Source organism: Diadema antillarum, unplaced genomic scaffold, assembly GCF_040938485.1.
Source record: "Diadema antillarum isolate AM-2024a unplaced genomic scaffold, OU_Dant_1.0 seq00000682_RagTag, whole genome shotgun sequence".
NCBI lineage: Eukaryota > Metazoa > Echinodermata > Echinoidea > Diadematoida > Diadematidae > Diadema > Diadema antillarum.
Window position 1 is genome coordinate 2,896,510 of NW_027271587.1, and position 13,486 is coordinate 2,909,995.

The 13,486-nt window shown below is 38.8% G+C and overlaps 1 protein-coding gene across 1 annotated transcript; it reads right to left on the reverse strand.

The window, feature by feature from the left end:
• Positions 1-7,974: 7,974 nt before the first annotated feature.
• Positions 7,975-8,712, reverse strand: LOC139737119 (dynein light chain Tctex-type 5-B-like). The gene has a single exon (XM_071647798.1). It carries the CDS (start codon positions 8,710-8,712, stop codon positions 7,975-7,977), a length of 738 nt encoding a protein of 245 aa, XP_071503899.1.
• Between the last annotated feature and the right edge of the window lie 4,774 nt (positions 8,713-13,486).

Genomic DNA, 13,486 nt, shown 5'->3' on the forward strand with positions numbered 1-13,486 from the left:
TTAGTTAAGTCAGCTTACAAGGCCCAATGAAAAGTTACATAAAGCTGAAAGATATTGTACTGTCAATTGTCCCAAGTTTCATAATTTTAGTGAGAAAGTGATTAGCATATTTAACACAAGACTCAAATTCTTAGTAGGAGTCTTTTGCAACTACTGTTCTGGTAATTGTGACACTCGGGTTTATTTTCCTTAATGAGATGTGTTTGGATAATTCCTTAAAATCTTTAGCTTTTGCATAAACTTATTAATATACCCATATGCATGAGTTATCAGCCAGTGCCAAGGTAGTTATCCTCCCATGCTAGATTTATTGAGGGCAGAGGATCAATTACAAGTAGTTGACACCAATGAAAAAATGAAACTGGGTTGCTATGCTATTACAGTAGAACTTGTCATAAAGAGGTTGGATATAACAGAGCCCTCTAACAATGTAACATGGTAATTTTGCAGGTCCCAGCTATGTACATTTCTTTGTTTTGCACTGTGATATAGTGAGAAACCTGATATAAAATGAGGTAATTGTCATGGTTATTTGGTCCTCGTTTTGACAAATCAAAAAGTTTCCTCTTTGTTGGAAGTATTTAGCCAGTCTTGCGTAGAATACAATCAGTTGCCATTAATAGGCAAAGATGAGGACTGTATGCAAGCTGTGTGAAAAACGCAACACTTATCCAGAAGCTAGTAAGCATGAAGATGGTACTCTGGTGCGTGTGAGTTTAACAGCCTGGCGTGTAAGTTTAACAGCCTGGCGTGTAAAGGGTTAAGAGAGAGGCATTGATCCTCCTCAAAAAGATGTCATGCTTGTTTGTTAATACTGGTGACTCCTGTTAAACAAAGTCCATATGACCAGCAGTTTTCTTTCGTTACAGCCAGACAAAAAGATATGTACAGATAATTTTTACTTCACTGTAGCAAAGATTTGTGATGACCTTACTTATTGTAACAGGAACTCCCTGTATCGACCATGGTCTGTAAGTTTGTTGTTTTGTTTAGTTTTTCTTTTATTAATCTTGCGCACTACTGTAGAGGGGAAAGTAACAGATTTCCAGAAGTAAGCCATCTGATCTTTGTGAGTGCAATATGTTGACCGAGTTCAATCACTACTAGTATCCTTAGCACAGACCTTAGCACTGTGTTATATAGCCTGTTGTGATGAGTTTCACTCAGTTGTGAGAGAAAATATATACATTGTACTTGTATATTGTCCTGGCATTACATCCTTGTAAAATGCTTGCCTGTAGAGACAAAGTCAGCATGCTGCCAATACATGCAGATTCCATGTTGAATTTGCATTGGAGTGGCTACACGTTTCATGTGGTGGAGGAGATGACATTTGAGCATTAATTTAAACATAGCACGACATCAGCCCCAAACCTTTGGCTGTGAAGTCTTTGTTGCCTGGGTAACTTCCTTGTTGCAGAACAGCATGTACACCTGTAATGTTAGGAGAGGTCAGTCACTAAATAGCTTTTTGAATTCGTCATTGAAAGTTAGACAAAGGTCTTAATTGATTCATCTCTTCTGATTAACCAGCATGTCACACTACTGTTGACCCTTCACTGTAGAACACTGATGTAAGACACTCTAGTTCAAACAACAGCAACAAAATTCTCGCTTTGCCAAGTTTTGATTTTTTTTTTTTTTTTGCTCTCTAGAGCCCTTTGTTAACAGTATTTTTATAAAGTAACGTGATTTTATGGTCCAAAAGAGTTTGTTATATTGCAAGTTTGTAATTGTATTATGATTTAAATGTCATTCACATGGCAGCTGAAGTAAAATTTTGCATGTGAAGGAAAAACAAAACTGAAATTGGACTACTTGTGATCTTTTGAGTTTATGTCTTCCTTACAACAACCTGATATTGTATATACATCTGTTCTAACCCACATTACTTTGCATGTGCTGATGGTAAAGAGCAGCACTGCTTTGCAGAATTTTGTAAGTTTCTTTGAAGCCAAGTGTACGTACTATTTACTTGCTATGAATTTGAGTACATGTACATACATGTACATACATGTACATGTACAGAGTTCTAGTAGCGATGTCGAAGTACATGTACTGTATACACTCGGGTGAATTTGTGTAAGGGTATAACTAACTGAAAATGGAATTGAAGAGTGTGTTTGTTTTTCTGTGTGTGTGTGTGTGTGTGTGTGTGTGCGTGTGTGTGTGTGTGTGTGTCTGGTGGATGCTAGGCTGTGTAGCACATACTTTACCTCAAAGAAAGAGAATGAAACCCAAATACATTGTATATACAATGTATGTGGCTTGAGTGACTGCAGCAATATTAGTAGAACACGTCATTGAAATTGAAGGAAACAAATACGACAATTTGTTCAAATATTGGGAATTAAAAGTCTCGTAGCTTCCATTGCTGGATAAGAAGAATACATCAATTCGTGATGTCATGCTGACAACAATATAACATTGAATATAAAGAAAATTCAACATGTTTTCACTTTTTTAGCATAATGACAGAGCACGTAATGTACCTCTTTCAGGAAGCAGAGGGGAATATTAATGTACCCTTGACTTACGTCTGTAACAAGTCGAGGAATGATCGTGTACTTTTTTTTAAAAGACATTTTGTGGAGTTCTCTTTATATTTTCTCCATTTTGTCCTGCATTAATGGCACAAACTGCTGCAGTTTTCACATCCAGTGATAGCATCAAAACTTTGAAAATTCATAACTTGAGAAAACGGATTGTCCAATTTTTCTCAAACATCATATTCCTGCATTCACACAGTCCATGTGTGTATTTCGGTTTCGTTCTTAAAACAGACTGAAGTGCCATGTAATTGTGAGTCCATGCACAATGTACACCCGTATAGTGTATGTTGCTCTTCTCTCTCACTCACCATCACCACACTCGACTTGTGCTATTTTAATACATGTATAATGTTGATACAGCTGTATTTGTATAATGTCTGCATGTCGGTGCTGTCTGTGAGAGAGACTTTGGTTACATACACTATTAAATTACGTGTATCTACCAAAACAAAAACTGTTTGTCGTTTGTACAACTTGTAAGACGGCGCAGTTAGATGCAGAAAAGTAGTCTGTCTGAAGCTCTTATGATATATATACGTGTATATATATATACATAAAACATGTATATAATGTGTGTGTGTGTGTGTGTGTATGTGTGTGTGATTCACATACGTACGTAGGTACATAGTACTAACATACAAAATTACATTCGTATAGAAATGTGTATGTGTGGGAGTGTTTGTGACGAAATCATTTGGGGGTTAAAAAGGGGACAATAATTCAATTCAATTCAGTTTATTTGCTCAGCACGAAAGTCATGACAACTGAATATACATGTAAATGCAAAGTATTGTGAATGTGGATATGCGTAAAAAAATACAGAGGGGAACAGCCAAACAAAAACAAAAAAGATAATTATCCTGACTAGGCCGACCAGCAACTAGGCCAACCCGTGACAATTATAACATTTACAATAAATAACGCAGCTGTACAGAATTTACAAATCTTAATCAGACATAGCAATGCATTATAAGACAAAAATGATAATTATAATAATAGATTCACAAGCCAAAAAACTGAAAGAGAAAAGGAAGAGAAGCAGCTAGCTTTGATAAATTCCGTTTGACGTTTTCAATCATGGGGTTTTTTTTTCTGCCTTAATTACACGTATCTACATAATTATCTACAATATCTACGAGAACCAATCAATAGACGAATTAATTGAAATGAAATGAAACTTGATGAAAGTTATTTACGTCGCACACACAGAGCTGACAGATACCAGAGAGCAATGAGCCTGCCTCGCCTTCCGTGCTACACACCGAACCGGACTCTGTTAAGGCCTTCATTCCAATTGAGAAAACAATGAGAGACCCCAAATTCAGCAGTCTCCAAGAAGAGATTAAAATACTGTGTCTATGTGGACTGGCTTAAAAAATACCTTGAAAGATCATTGAAAGGCCAAACAGAAATTTTCCAGCAAATTTCTCAGAGATCTCTGTTGGACCTTAGACAGGCCAACGTTGAAGAGACTTATTATTGAGATATCACTGAAAGATCACTAGAATTAATACTCCCTGAGATCTTTGAGAAATCAGGAAAGATCTTTAAGAGATTAGTCTTTCGATGATCCCTCAATGATCTCTCAGTAATCATTTCAATGATTTTCCTCAAAAAGTGGTAATTCTTGAGACTGTCCAAAGATAATTGAAAAACTACAGTAAGACCCTTGAGAGTTCACTGAGAGATCGCTGAAAGACTGCTGAAACCCTGAAAGACCATTGAAAGACCATTTTCATGAAAGACTGCCTAAAGACTGTTATGAAGCATGCATTTTAAAGTTGTTTGGAGACTATGGAGAGCATGAAATTCACCAAAAGATCACTTAGGAATCATGAAGGACTCGGAGATCATGGAAAATTCACTGAAAGATCATTGAGAGATCTGCTAATTTTTACGGTCTTTTGATCATTGGTCTTTAACAGGCCTTGACCTATGTGGAATGGGGGTTTAACGATTGGCCATGGACACAGCAAGCTGGTTGGTTGCATACCTTGAAAAGAGTCTTAAATAAAATGTAGCACATTCTGTCATTAACATTCTTGTTGTTGTATTTTCGTTAATCATTTCGAATTCAATCGTTCTCTTTCATTCACAATCGTTTAGAACATTAATGAATAACAGGAAAAGAAAGAAAATCAATTACGTAAATACAGCCAGGGCCATATCGAAGCACAGTATATGTAAAACTAAAAAGGGTATTTCGCGCGAAGCAAACAAGGGGCACGGTAGACATCCAACATCCATTATCATGATTAGACACAAAAGTATTCAAGTCAAAACGGTAAATGTATTATGAGAATAAATAAAAAAAAAAACACACACACTCACACACACACACACACACACACACACACACACACACACGAGAAATTGAGTGGGGCAAGTAAGACACAATCACGTGTGAAGTAAATATTTTGGGATAAAAATGTTAATGTTCAACAAACTTTACGAGTAAGCAAACACACACACACACTTTATGGAAACCGATGAGTTCTCATAATTTCATTATCCGCACTATGATGTGCATGTAATAAATGCAACCTTTGCTTCAAATAGACACAAAGTGAACAGAGAAAGTTAAGCAATCATTTCATAAAACCTTATAAACGTGCACTTTATCAAATAGGGAGTAAATTTGTGCACTTAAATTATTTTCAAACTTTGTATCGACTTTCTCCCGTGCTCCATAATGTACACGAGTATTCTATATAGGTTAAAAGGACCGTCCAATATTGATTTCTTGCAGGTGGCCGTTTACGTATTGCTCGGTAAGAATTCGAGTTGACGTTGCCAGGTGACGAAGTCTTAATAATTGTAGCGAAAAATAACACTCCGATATATACATGTAGATATTTTTAGTGGTACCCTGCTTTTGACAGTAAAAGATTGCAAGAAAATAACATTCATCATCACAACGGCGCAGGTGTATGAAATGACGAGTTTAGCTTCTGTTTAATACACAGTCCTCCATCATGGTGCTAACGTGTCAACGTCAAAGTGTCCTGACAATACATCTTTCTAATGTCATAGCTTATGATTTATTGTCGATGGTGGTACATGTTTTGTGGCCACATTTAAAACAGGAAACCTGTATCGAACGGATGGTTATATGCAGCAGGTGCAATGCGTATTCACAGTGAAAACAAATTTATTCGCTGCACAGTGCCGCCGCATTATGAATAATTTCCCCGATGTATAGTCTAGTTTACCGCAGCAAATGTTATGAATTATTTCTCTGATGCATAGTCTCTTTATCAAGACTGCGTTGTCCTTACCAGCTTATGGCTTGTGTGACGAGACTATGACACTTGTGTCCCTGCAGTCTATTGAAACGTGTGCTCCTATAGATCTAAATTGAAAGTGACTTAATGGAGACTATAATGCAGACGGTGGGCCATACACATCATCTTTCACATCCTGGTTGAAATCACTGAATTTTGCATGCATCAGAACAGCGTTTATGGGGAATTCTGGCGGTTACCATGGTAATGGCAATTAAAGTGATTTACTGCTTCTGTTGTATAAAAATGTTGTGAAACGAGTCATACAAGTCTGATGCGTTGGAGGACACATGCGTATACCCATGAGTTTTGCATTGATTAACTGGCAAGCACACTTGTACAGACAAACATACAATACATCGGTAATCAAAACTGGAGACACAATGTAAATTGAAAACCGCAGCTATGCTGAATACATCTTTGAAATTCAAGTTACTACATGTACTACACATTTTTTTTTTTTTGACCACCATGACCACAGAGCTGATTTTCATTTAAGTTACTGTATCCCGTTATGATTTCCGATTGGTTTTTGAGGGCGGCCTTACCAGACCTTTTCTGAGGCCTAGTCGTGGTAAGAACAAAATCAAAAGATGAGAACACTTAATTTCAATGAAAGCGTGCGTCATGCATTTTTTTTCCCCATAGATAAGGACACTTATTGACTTCAAGATTGCATTTAAGAATGATAAATGCTGATGAACAATAGTGAGAAGTTTGATTGCAAAATATTATTTACTCTACGATAATTCATCATAAATTGCGACATGACTACGCAATAATCATCACACAACGAACACCCAACACCTGTCACTTATACAGTGCATGGGAAAACACACGGTCTCCATGACATCAAATCCACCATTCAATTCATGGTAGATATAAAGGTGGATCACATTAACACCTCTTGGCGTCTGTCTTCAGAGTGTGCACAAGGATGGTATACAATGCAGCTGCTACTGCAACTTCTGCTTATACCACTGTTTTGTTACAATAATGCTTTTGTAATAATAAACATACCACCACTATGCCATTTTGTCGGAAGGGCGCTATCACAATTTTGGGGGGACATCGAATTTTTGTATCACGTTGGTATAGAGCTCGATCTCCTCTATAAACTTTATGGCGTTTATTTTAGATTTAAAAATTAAAAAAAACCCACAAGGGTGCTATTTTACCTGATGTTTAGGGCAAAGTTTATTAATATATCCATGCACTTTTGATTAAATAAGCTTTTTTATTTCATGAAAATTGAGTGTTTCGTTTTTATTTTCGCTCGAATCTTAAGAACGCAATAGCGCCTTTCTGTTTTTCCGCTTACGATTTGCATTGGTGGCTATTACTACTATATTCACATGCCATCACTATACAACAAACAAGTGCATAAAAAACGTCTACCGTCAGCTGACTGAATAAATCTGGTGGGTTTAAGCGCGGTTGGAAAGCTCGTCTCACCGAAAGTGTTGTTAAGTATTCGAAGTAAAGTATTCACTTTCCACTTACGTGTCTTTACGAAGTGGGAGCTATTTTTGTCTAATTCTTGCGATCTAAAGGGTATTGGATATTATCAATTCCTGATGGAAAGACAAATACATATCAAATCGTTAGCAATTCGGAAGGCTTATCAAATGTAGAGATGACAATTACCTCTCAAAAGATGATTTCATGATAACGCATGCTGGTCTCCGTAGCAAAATATTGTATGTACGATAAAGCTATATCTGTGGCAGCACTCAATTTGAGTGTCAATAAATGCCTCCTAATGTATTTTGAATTCATTACAAATGCAAACTACTCCTCAAACTTTAGATTCTCAACTGTCGTTCTCTTTTTAGAGCCTGGTGACCAAGGACTATTTATAACTTAAGTGACAAATTTATAAGTTTTTCTCTCATTACTAATACAAAAACTATTAGCAAATCTGTTGCGTTTACTCATTTCATGGCATACACTGTTTCATGCGACTCTCACAGTTCATCGCGAAAATACATCAATGTTTCATATCTGTCGTGTGCGTGTGTCTTTCGCTTTGTTATGGTACTTGTTTTTCGAACCAGTTATGCAACAGCCACAGAGACACGCTGATTTGATAAAGTAGACAAAACAACGCAATCATCTTTGGTCCATCTCAGCTTCCCTTATTCATAGTAGAGACCATAGACAGACACCACGGCGAAGAGAGAAGGATTTTGGTAAACAACGGTCGTATAGTTATCCGTCTCTGCGTTCCACAGGCACCGACTGGCGATCTCGAAGCTCTGTCCGCTAGCCGAGCTCAGCATCGTCTGCACGACGAGCTTATGGCGCGAAAACCCCAGCGTCTTCACCCTGTCCTTGACGGCCTCGGTGATGCGCACGGTGATGAAGCCACATCGCGATGCATCGTACCGCTCGTCAGCCAGAATCGTCTCGACCAGGCTCTCGACCTCGCGACGGACGCGCAGCGGGCGGAAGGTGCACTCGCTCTGCGGTCCCAGCTGGTATGTGTTCTCTACTCGCACCGACTCGGCTTGGCTGTTGCCGTTGTTGCTCTGGTTGTTGATGCTCGTGTTGACGGTGGAGAGTGAGCGCTTGGAGGCCGTGCGGATGAGGATGGGGTTACCGGTTGACATGGAGCCCTTCGTAGGACCTGCGGCATCTCCGCGGATGTTGAGCTTCTTCTTCACCAGACTCCACTGAGAGATTTTCCGGACCGGCATGGGCTTAGGTTTGCTTATTTCACTGTTTGCCTCACTCGCAGCTCCACCGGCAACCACGGATCCGCCGTCGCTGCCGCCCTTGCTTCCTTCCGATTTCAAGGTGGCCTTCTCCAAACTTCTCGTTGGAGTGCGCGGAAGGTCACCAGTCACTGACGGTTCACTCGTGATGGTAGCCATTGCGATGAGACTAACATGCAAAAAAAAAAGGGCAGAAAATTCTTTTCCAGATCAATAGCACAAACTTAATTGAAAAAAAAAAACACTAGATCCACCAAACATACTACAGTGCAGTTATCCCAGCTGCATTTACATCGATGCAAAAGCAGGGACTCATAACTGGTGAGTCACATACGTTTTATAATAACATCCGCAGTGTACCGGTGCCAATTCAACTGTCTCAATCGTTCCTCTGGTCCACCGACTGATATTCCGTTAGTTAATGATCCGCATTTCAGCATCGCTCCATTTCAGATACAAATGACAACTATCCAATCGCCGTTGTTTATCATTCAGTCACAAAATCATAAGCATATCAATGGTTATTCTTGCTGAAACTCGTTGCATCTTTGCATACTTAAAAAACGTGGCGTATTCCCGAACCAACAGGGTCTTGTAAACAGTGGGGTCGGGTACAAATCGTGCTTCCTGAGTCTCCACTTCTCATTGCTAAGCCCTGTCTCTAGGGCGGCCTAATTCTTCTCGGACAAACAAGATTGAAAAGTCAAACATGCCACTGTTCGAGTTCACATCAGCGTTCATCAGAATCCACTCTGTCCTAAACCCCATAAGAGCTGCAACTTCTTTTATTCTACGTCGGTGAAGTGAGCAGGCATCATCCTATCCGCAAACATGGATGAGTTTACCCTTCGAACAATGCGCATCTGAGGGCATTTTGTGTCAAGGGAGAACTAAAGGGATGTGAGAGAAGAAGCCCATGAAGTGATCATTGAGAGCATTTGACGGCAGAATATAGCTCTTCTCGCCAGCTCTGCACTGCCTGTCAACATCCCAAGCACGATCAGCAACCATGGCAACGCCGAACTTATCAAGCACGGTTATAAAACTGTAATTACTGCTCTCCCGCTCCCCTGTTCGTACTTTATTCATCAGGCACGCGCATTGTCGCTGGGTACTTCACACACACACACACAAACACAAACACACACACACTGGGGCATCATGATAGTAATATCACTTCGTCCGCATTTGATGGGCTGTCTGTATACACAATCAACTGTCAAACGCGTCGTCTTTGTGTTGTTGTTATTGTTGTTGTTTTTTAAAGTGACGTGTCGGCATCACGGCATCAAACCACTCTTAAAAGCCACAATAATTAATTTGTTGATACAGTGTATGGTGCATTGTTTACGCATGCATGCTTGAACGATATCATATATCTCCCTCCCTCTGTTCCGGTTAGTGAACACACACTCACTCACGTAAACAAACAAACAAACACTCACACACACACACACACACACACACACACACACACACACACACACACACACACACACACACACACACACACACACACGTGAAATATACACATCATATAACGGTTTATCATGATACTTTCCCCAAGTGGACTGACGAAATGCAGGGATGTGATGCCACGAATAACAAAAAAAAAAGAAAAAAAGAGTGGATATTACAATCGTGACGGTTGTAACAACAGCAGCAATTATAAACATCAGTGTATTGCTTGTGTGATTCAAGCTACAATGATCATGATCACCATGCTCATCATTAACAGTGGCGGATCGAGAGGGGAGCGCATCGGACACGCACCCCTCTTCATTTTTTTTTGTTAAAACAAAATTTTTTTAAAAACATTTTTTTTGTTGTTAAAACAAAAGAAATAGAAAGAAACATAATGGGGGCGCATGCGCCCCCTTTACTTTTTGTAAAGGCGCCTCCCCTTGAATTCCTGGATCCGCCCCTGATTAACACCACCAAACTACGCGTATAGTATACTATAATACTCATCATTTTGTATTGCTCTTAATCACTGATGAACGAAATGATTTGACTTTTGCTCGCGGTTTAGCTCAGTAATACTGTAATCAGTACTGTTCTTTGGCGTAGTTGTCGGGTTTGTTCAAAGAAGTAGCTATAATGATTATGATCATATCCTGATTTATTACTTGATCATACTGCTGTAGAATAGTGGTAGCAGAAGTAGTAGCAGTGGCAGCAGTAGCAGCAGTGAATCAGTTAAAGCACGTGATATCTAGTAGTAGCAGTAGTAGCAGTCAGTAGTATAGTATACCTAGTAGTAGTAGTAGTAGTAGTAGTAGTAGCAGTGGTGGTAGTAGTAGTAGTAGAAGTAGTAGTAGTGGTGGTGGTGGTGGTAGTAGTAGTAGAAGTAGTAGTAGCAGTAGCAGTAGTAGTAATAGTAGTAGTAGTAATAGTAGTAGTAGTAGTAGTAGTAGTAGTAGTAGTAGTAGTAGTAAATATAGTTGTTGTTGTTGTTGTTGTTGTAAAGAGAAACATATTAGTGGTAGCCGTTGCTGAAACCTTAATTTGTGGTATTTACTGTAAAGATAAAAGCAACATTAGGAGAAAGTAGAAGTGATAGCTCTTTGTGACACTTCACTAAGTGACCAGCATGTCAGAATTGTCAGACTTACCTTGTGATTTCCCGATTGCTTTGTGACGTCGTTTCACAAATAGTGCATTATTTGAAAATTAAAAAAAAAAAACGACAAAAACAATGACAAATTGCTGGTACGATCTTCATGAGATGACTCATAAGGAAAAAATCATAGAATTTAAATAAAATGGCAATGAGGCAATATTGCACATGGTCGCTATCCTGTATAGCGCCATCTACAGTTTGGCTATCCCTACTGTCTTGACCGTTCCAGAGCATAGCGCCTTGTTGTTGACTGAAAATACATTAGATTCATATGCCAAGGTATTCTCTCAGATGCCATTTAGATGGGTTTAACTCTTTTAGTCCAGTGATATTATGTGAACCCAATGTATGCCTTGAGTGCAGTTTGGCACAGAAATCCCCCAAGTATCAAATACACTGTCAAAAGTCCCTGGTGTACAGAGAAGGTTGATACAATGTCAATGTCTTCGTCCATCTAAAATCTTTTTCTAGCAAAAAAAAAAAAAAAAAGCTGCTGAAAACTACTAATCCAATAGTGGCGAGCCAATGGAGTAAAATATTGTGTCCCCCCCCCCCCTTCCCCTCCCCCTTTTTCATATTTTGTTTATTTTCATTTTTTTGTTATCATTTTCATTACTATCACCAATATCATTATTGTTCTTATTATTATTGTGTATTATGTTTGATAACATGCGTTTGTGGTTGACTCTCACTTTTCATTTTGTTGCCTCCTCTTGGTATATCTAATTAGGGTTCGCTGCTTGCTCAGCCCCCCCCCCCCTTCCCCATGCTGTTGCTATTTAGCTATTTTCCTTTCTTTATCCCTCTGTTGTTCCTTATCTTGTTTGATGTTGCCTTCCTTGTATTCATCCTTATTCTTCAAAGGTTACCCCCATGGTCCTCGGGATCATCACTGACCCTCCTCTGCCTTTTCTGTCCACCCTCCTGCTCTAATCCCCTCCCAGCTTACTTGTTGGGCTCCTTCCCCATGACCTTACCCTCCCCTTTTGTTTTCTTTGTTCTGTGTCCCTAGCCCGTCTTTGACTGTTCTTTTTGTGTGAAGTCCTTAAATGTGATTGCTTTCCCTGCCTGTTTGTCATTTTACCTCTGACTAAGATTCTGCTGGGATCGAAAGCTTCACTACAAAGGCCCCTTTTGACTCCAGTAATTTTTTTTCCCGGTAAAATTTAGAACTTGTCCGTAGATAGCGGAGGAGGATGATTTAACCTATAATTATTTTAAGACAATTTAATGGATTGTCACGCTTATCTCAAATAGATACTTCGTTGAAGTATAAATATTGACGAGGTTTCGACATTGATACATAGTGCCATTTCTTGTTATTAGCAGTTTATGCGTATAATGCTGCTATCGTAATATACATAAACTGTCCAATCAGAGTAACCTTACAGAAGTGTAAACACAATAATCGTAATACGTGTATACTGACAGTTCATTACGTTTGCAAATGCATAATATTTTCGATTTAATAAACAAACGGTTTATACAGGATATGAAATACACAGATCATGAAATAAGTGTGTATACCCTGCAGAGACACTTCTTCGTAAGGCTGTCAGTTTTGAAATTCGTAATAGAATTAACGTGTTAGAGTTTAATTCATTAAAATGCTGCAAAGTCTTTACAAGTCATGTCGGTCTCTATTTAGTGGTGGAAGATTATCAGGTTAAGTTTTACTTTAACTGCTCTCCCAGGAGGTTTTATCGTTATCCCACAAATGCCAGGTACCACGCGACCCCGTTGGGCAAGACGGGCATCATGGGTGATTGTTTTGTTTGTTTGTTTGTCTTGCTTGTTTTGTGCGATTTTATTTCTGTGTTCAAACGGTGTCTACGCCGGCCAGGATTCGATCCATAGAAGATTTTAGTGTTTTTGATTCATGCACTCAACCACAATCATCACTTCCCTGTGCTGTTTGAAGCAGTTTTATCACGTGATGTATACCTGACGAGAGCAACACTTTGTCGTGGTAAATTATAAGGTTAGAAAATAAGGAAACCAAGTGTAATATCTCACAATTATATTTCAGACGATGTCTGCTTGTTCGTTGTCCAATTTTCCTACTGATTATGTCATCTCATTTGAATTGATAACTTTATTTCATTTCAAGTCAAAATGCAATTAATATAATTATTATTACCCGACATTGTATTATTATACTCTTACACGTTTAGATGACATCTTAGGGTCCAGCTTGTTATATACCAATCTAAATAAACAATGCAAAATTAGTATTGTTTAACCCGTTGAGGACGAGTCCCGAGTATACTCGGGCAGTCTATGGGAAATGCGTGTTGTAGCAAAATCAAA

Coding starts and splice junctions, on each gene's coding strand:
- LOC139737119 (XM_071647798.1), bottom strand. CDS start 8,712: ATGGCTACCATCACGAGTGAACCGTCAGTGACTGGTGACCTTCCGCGC.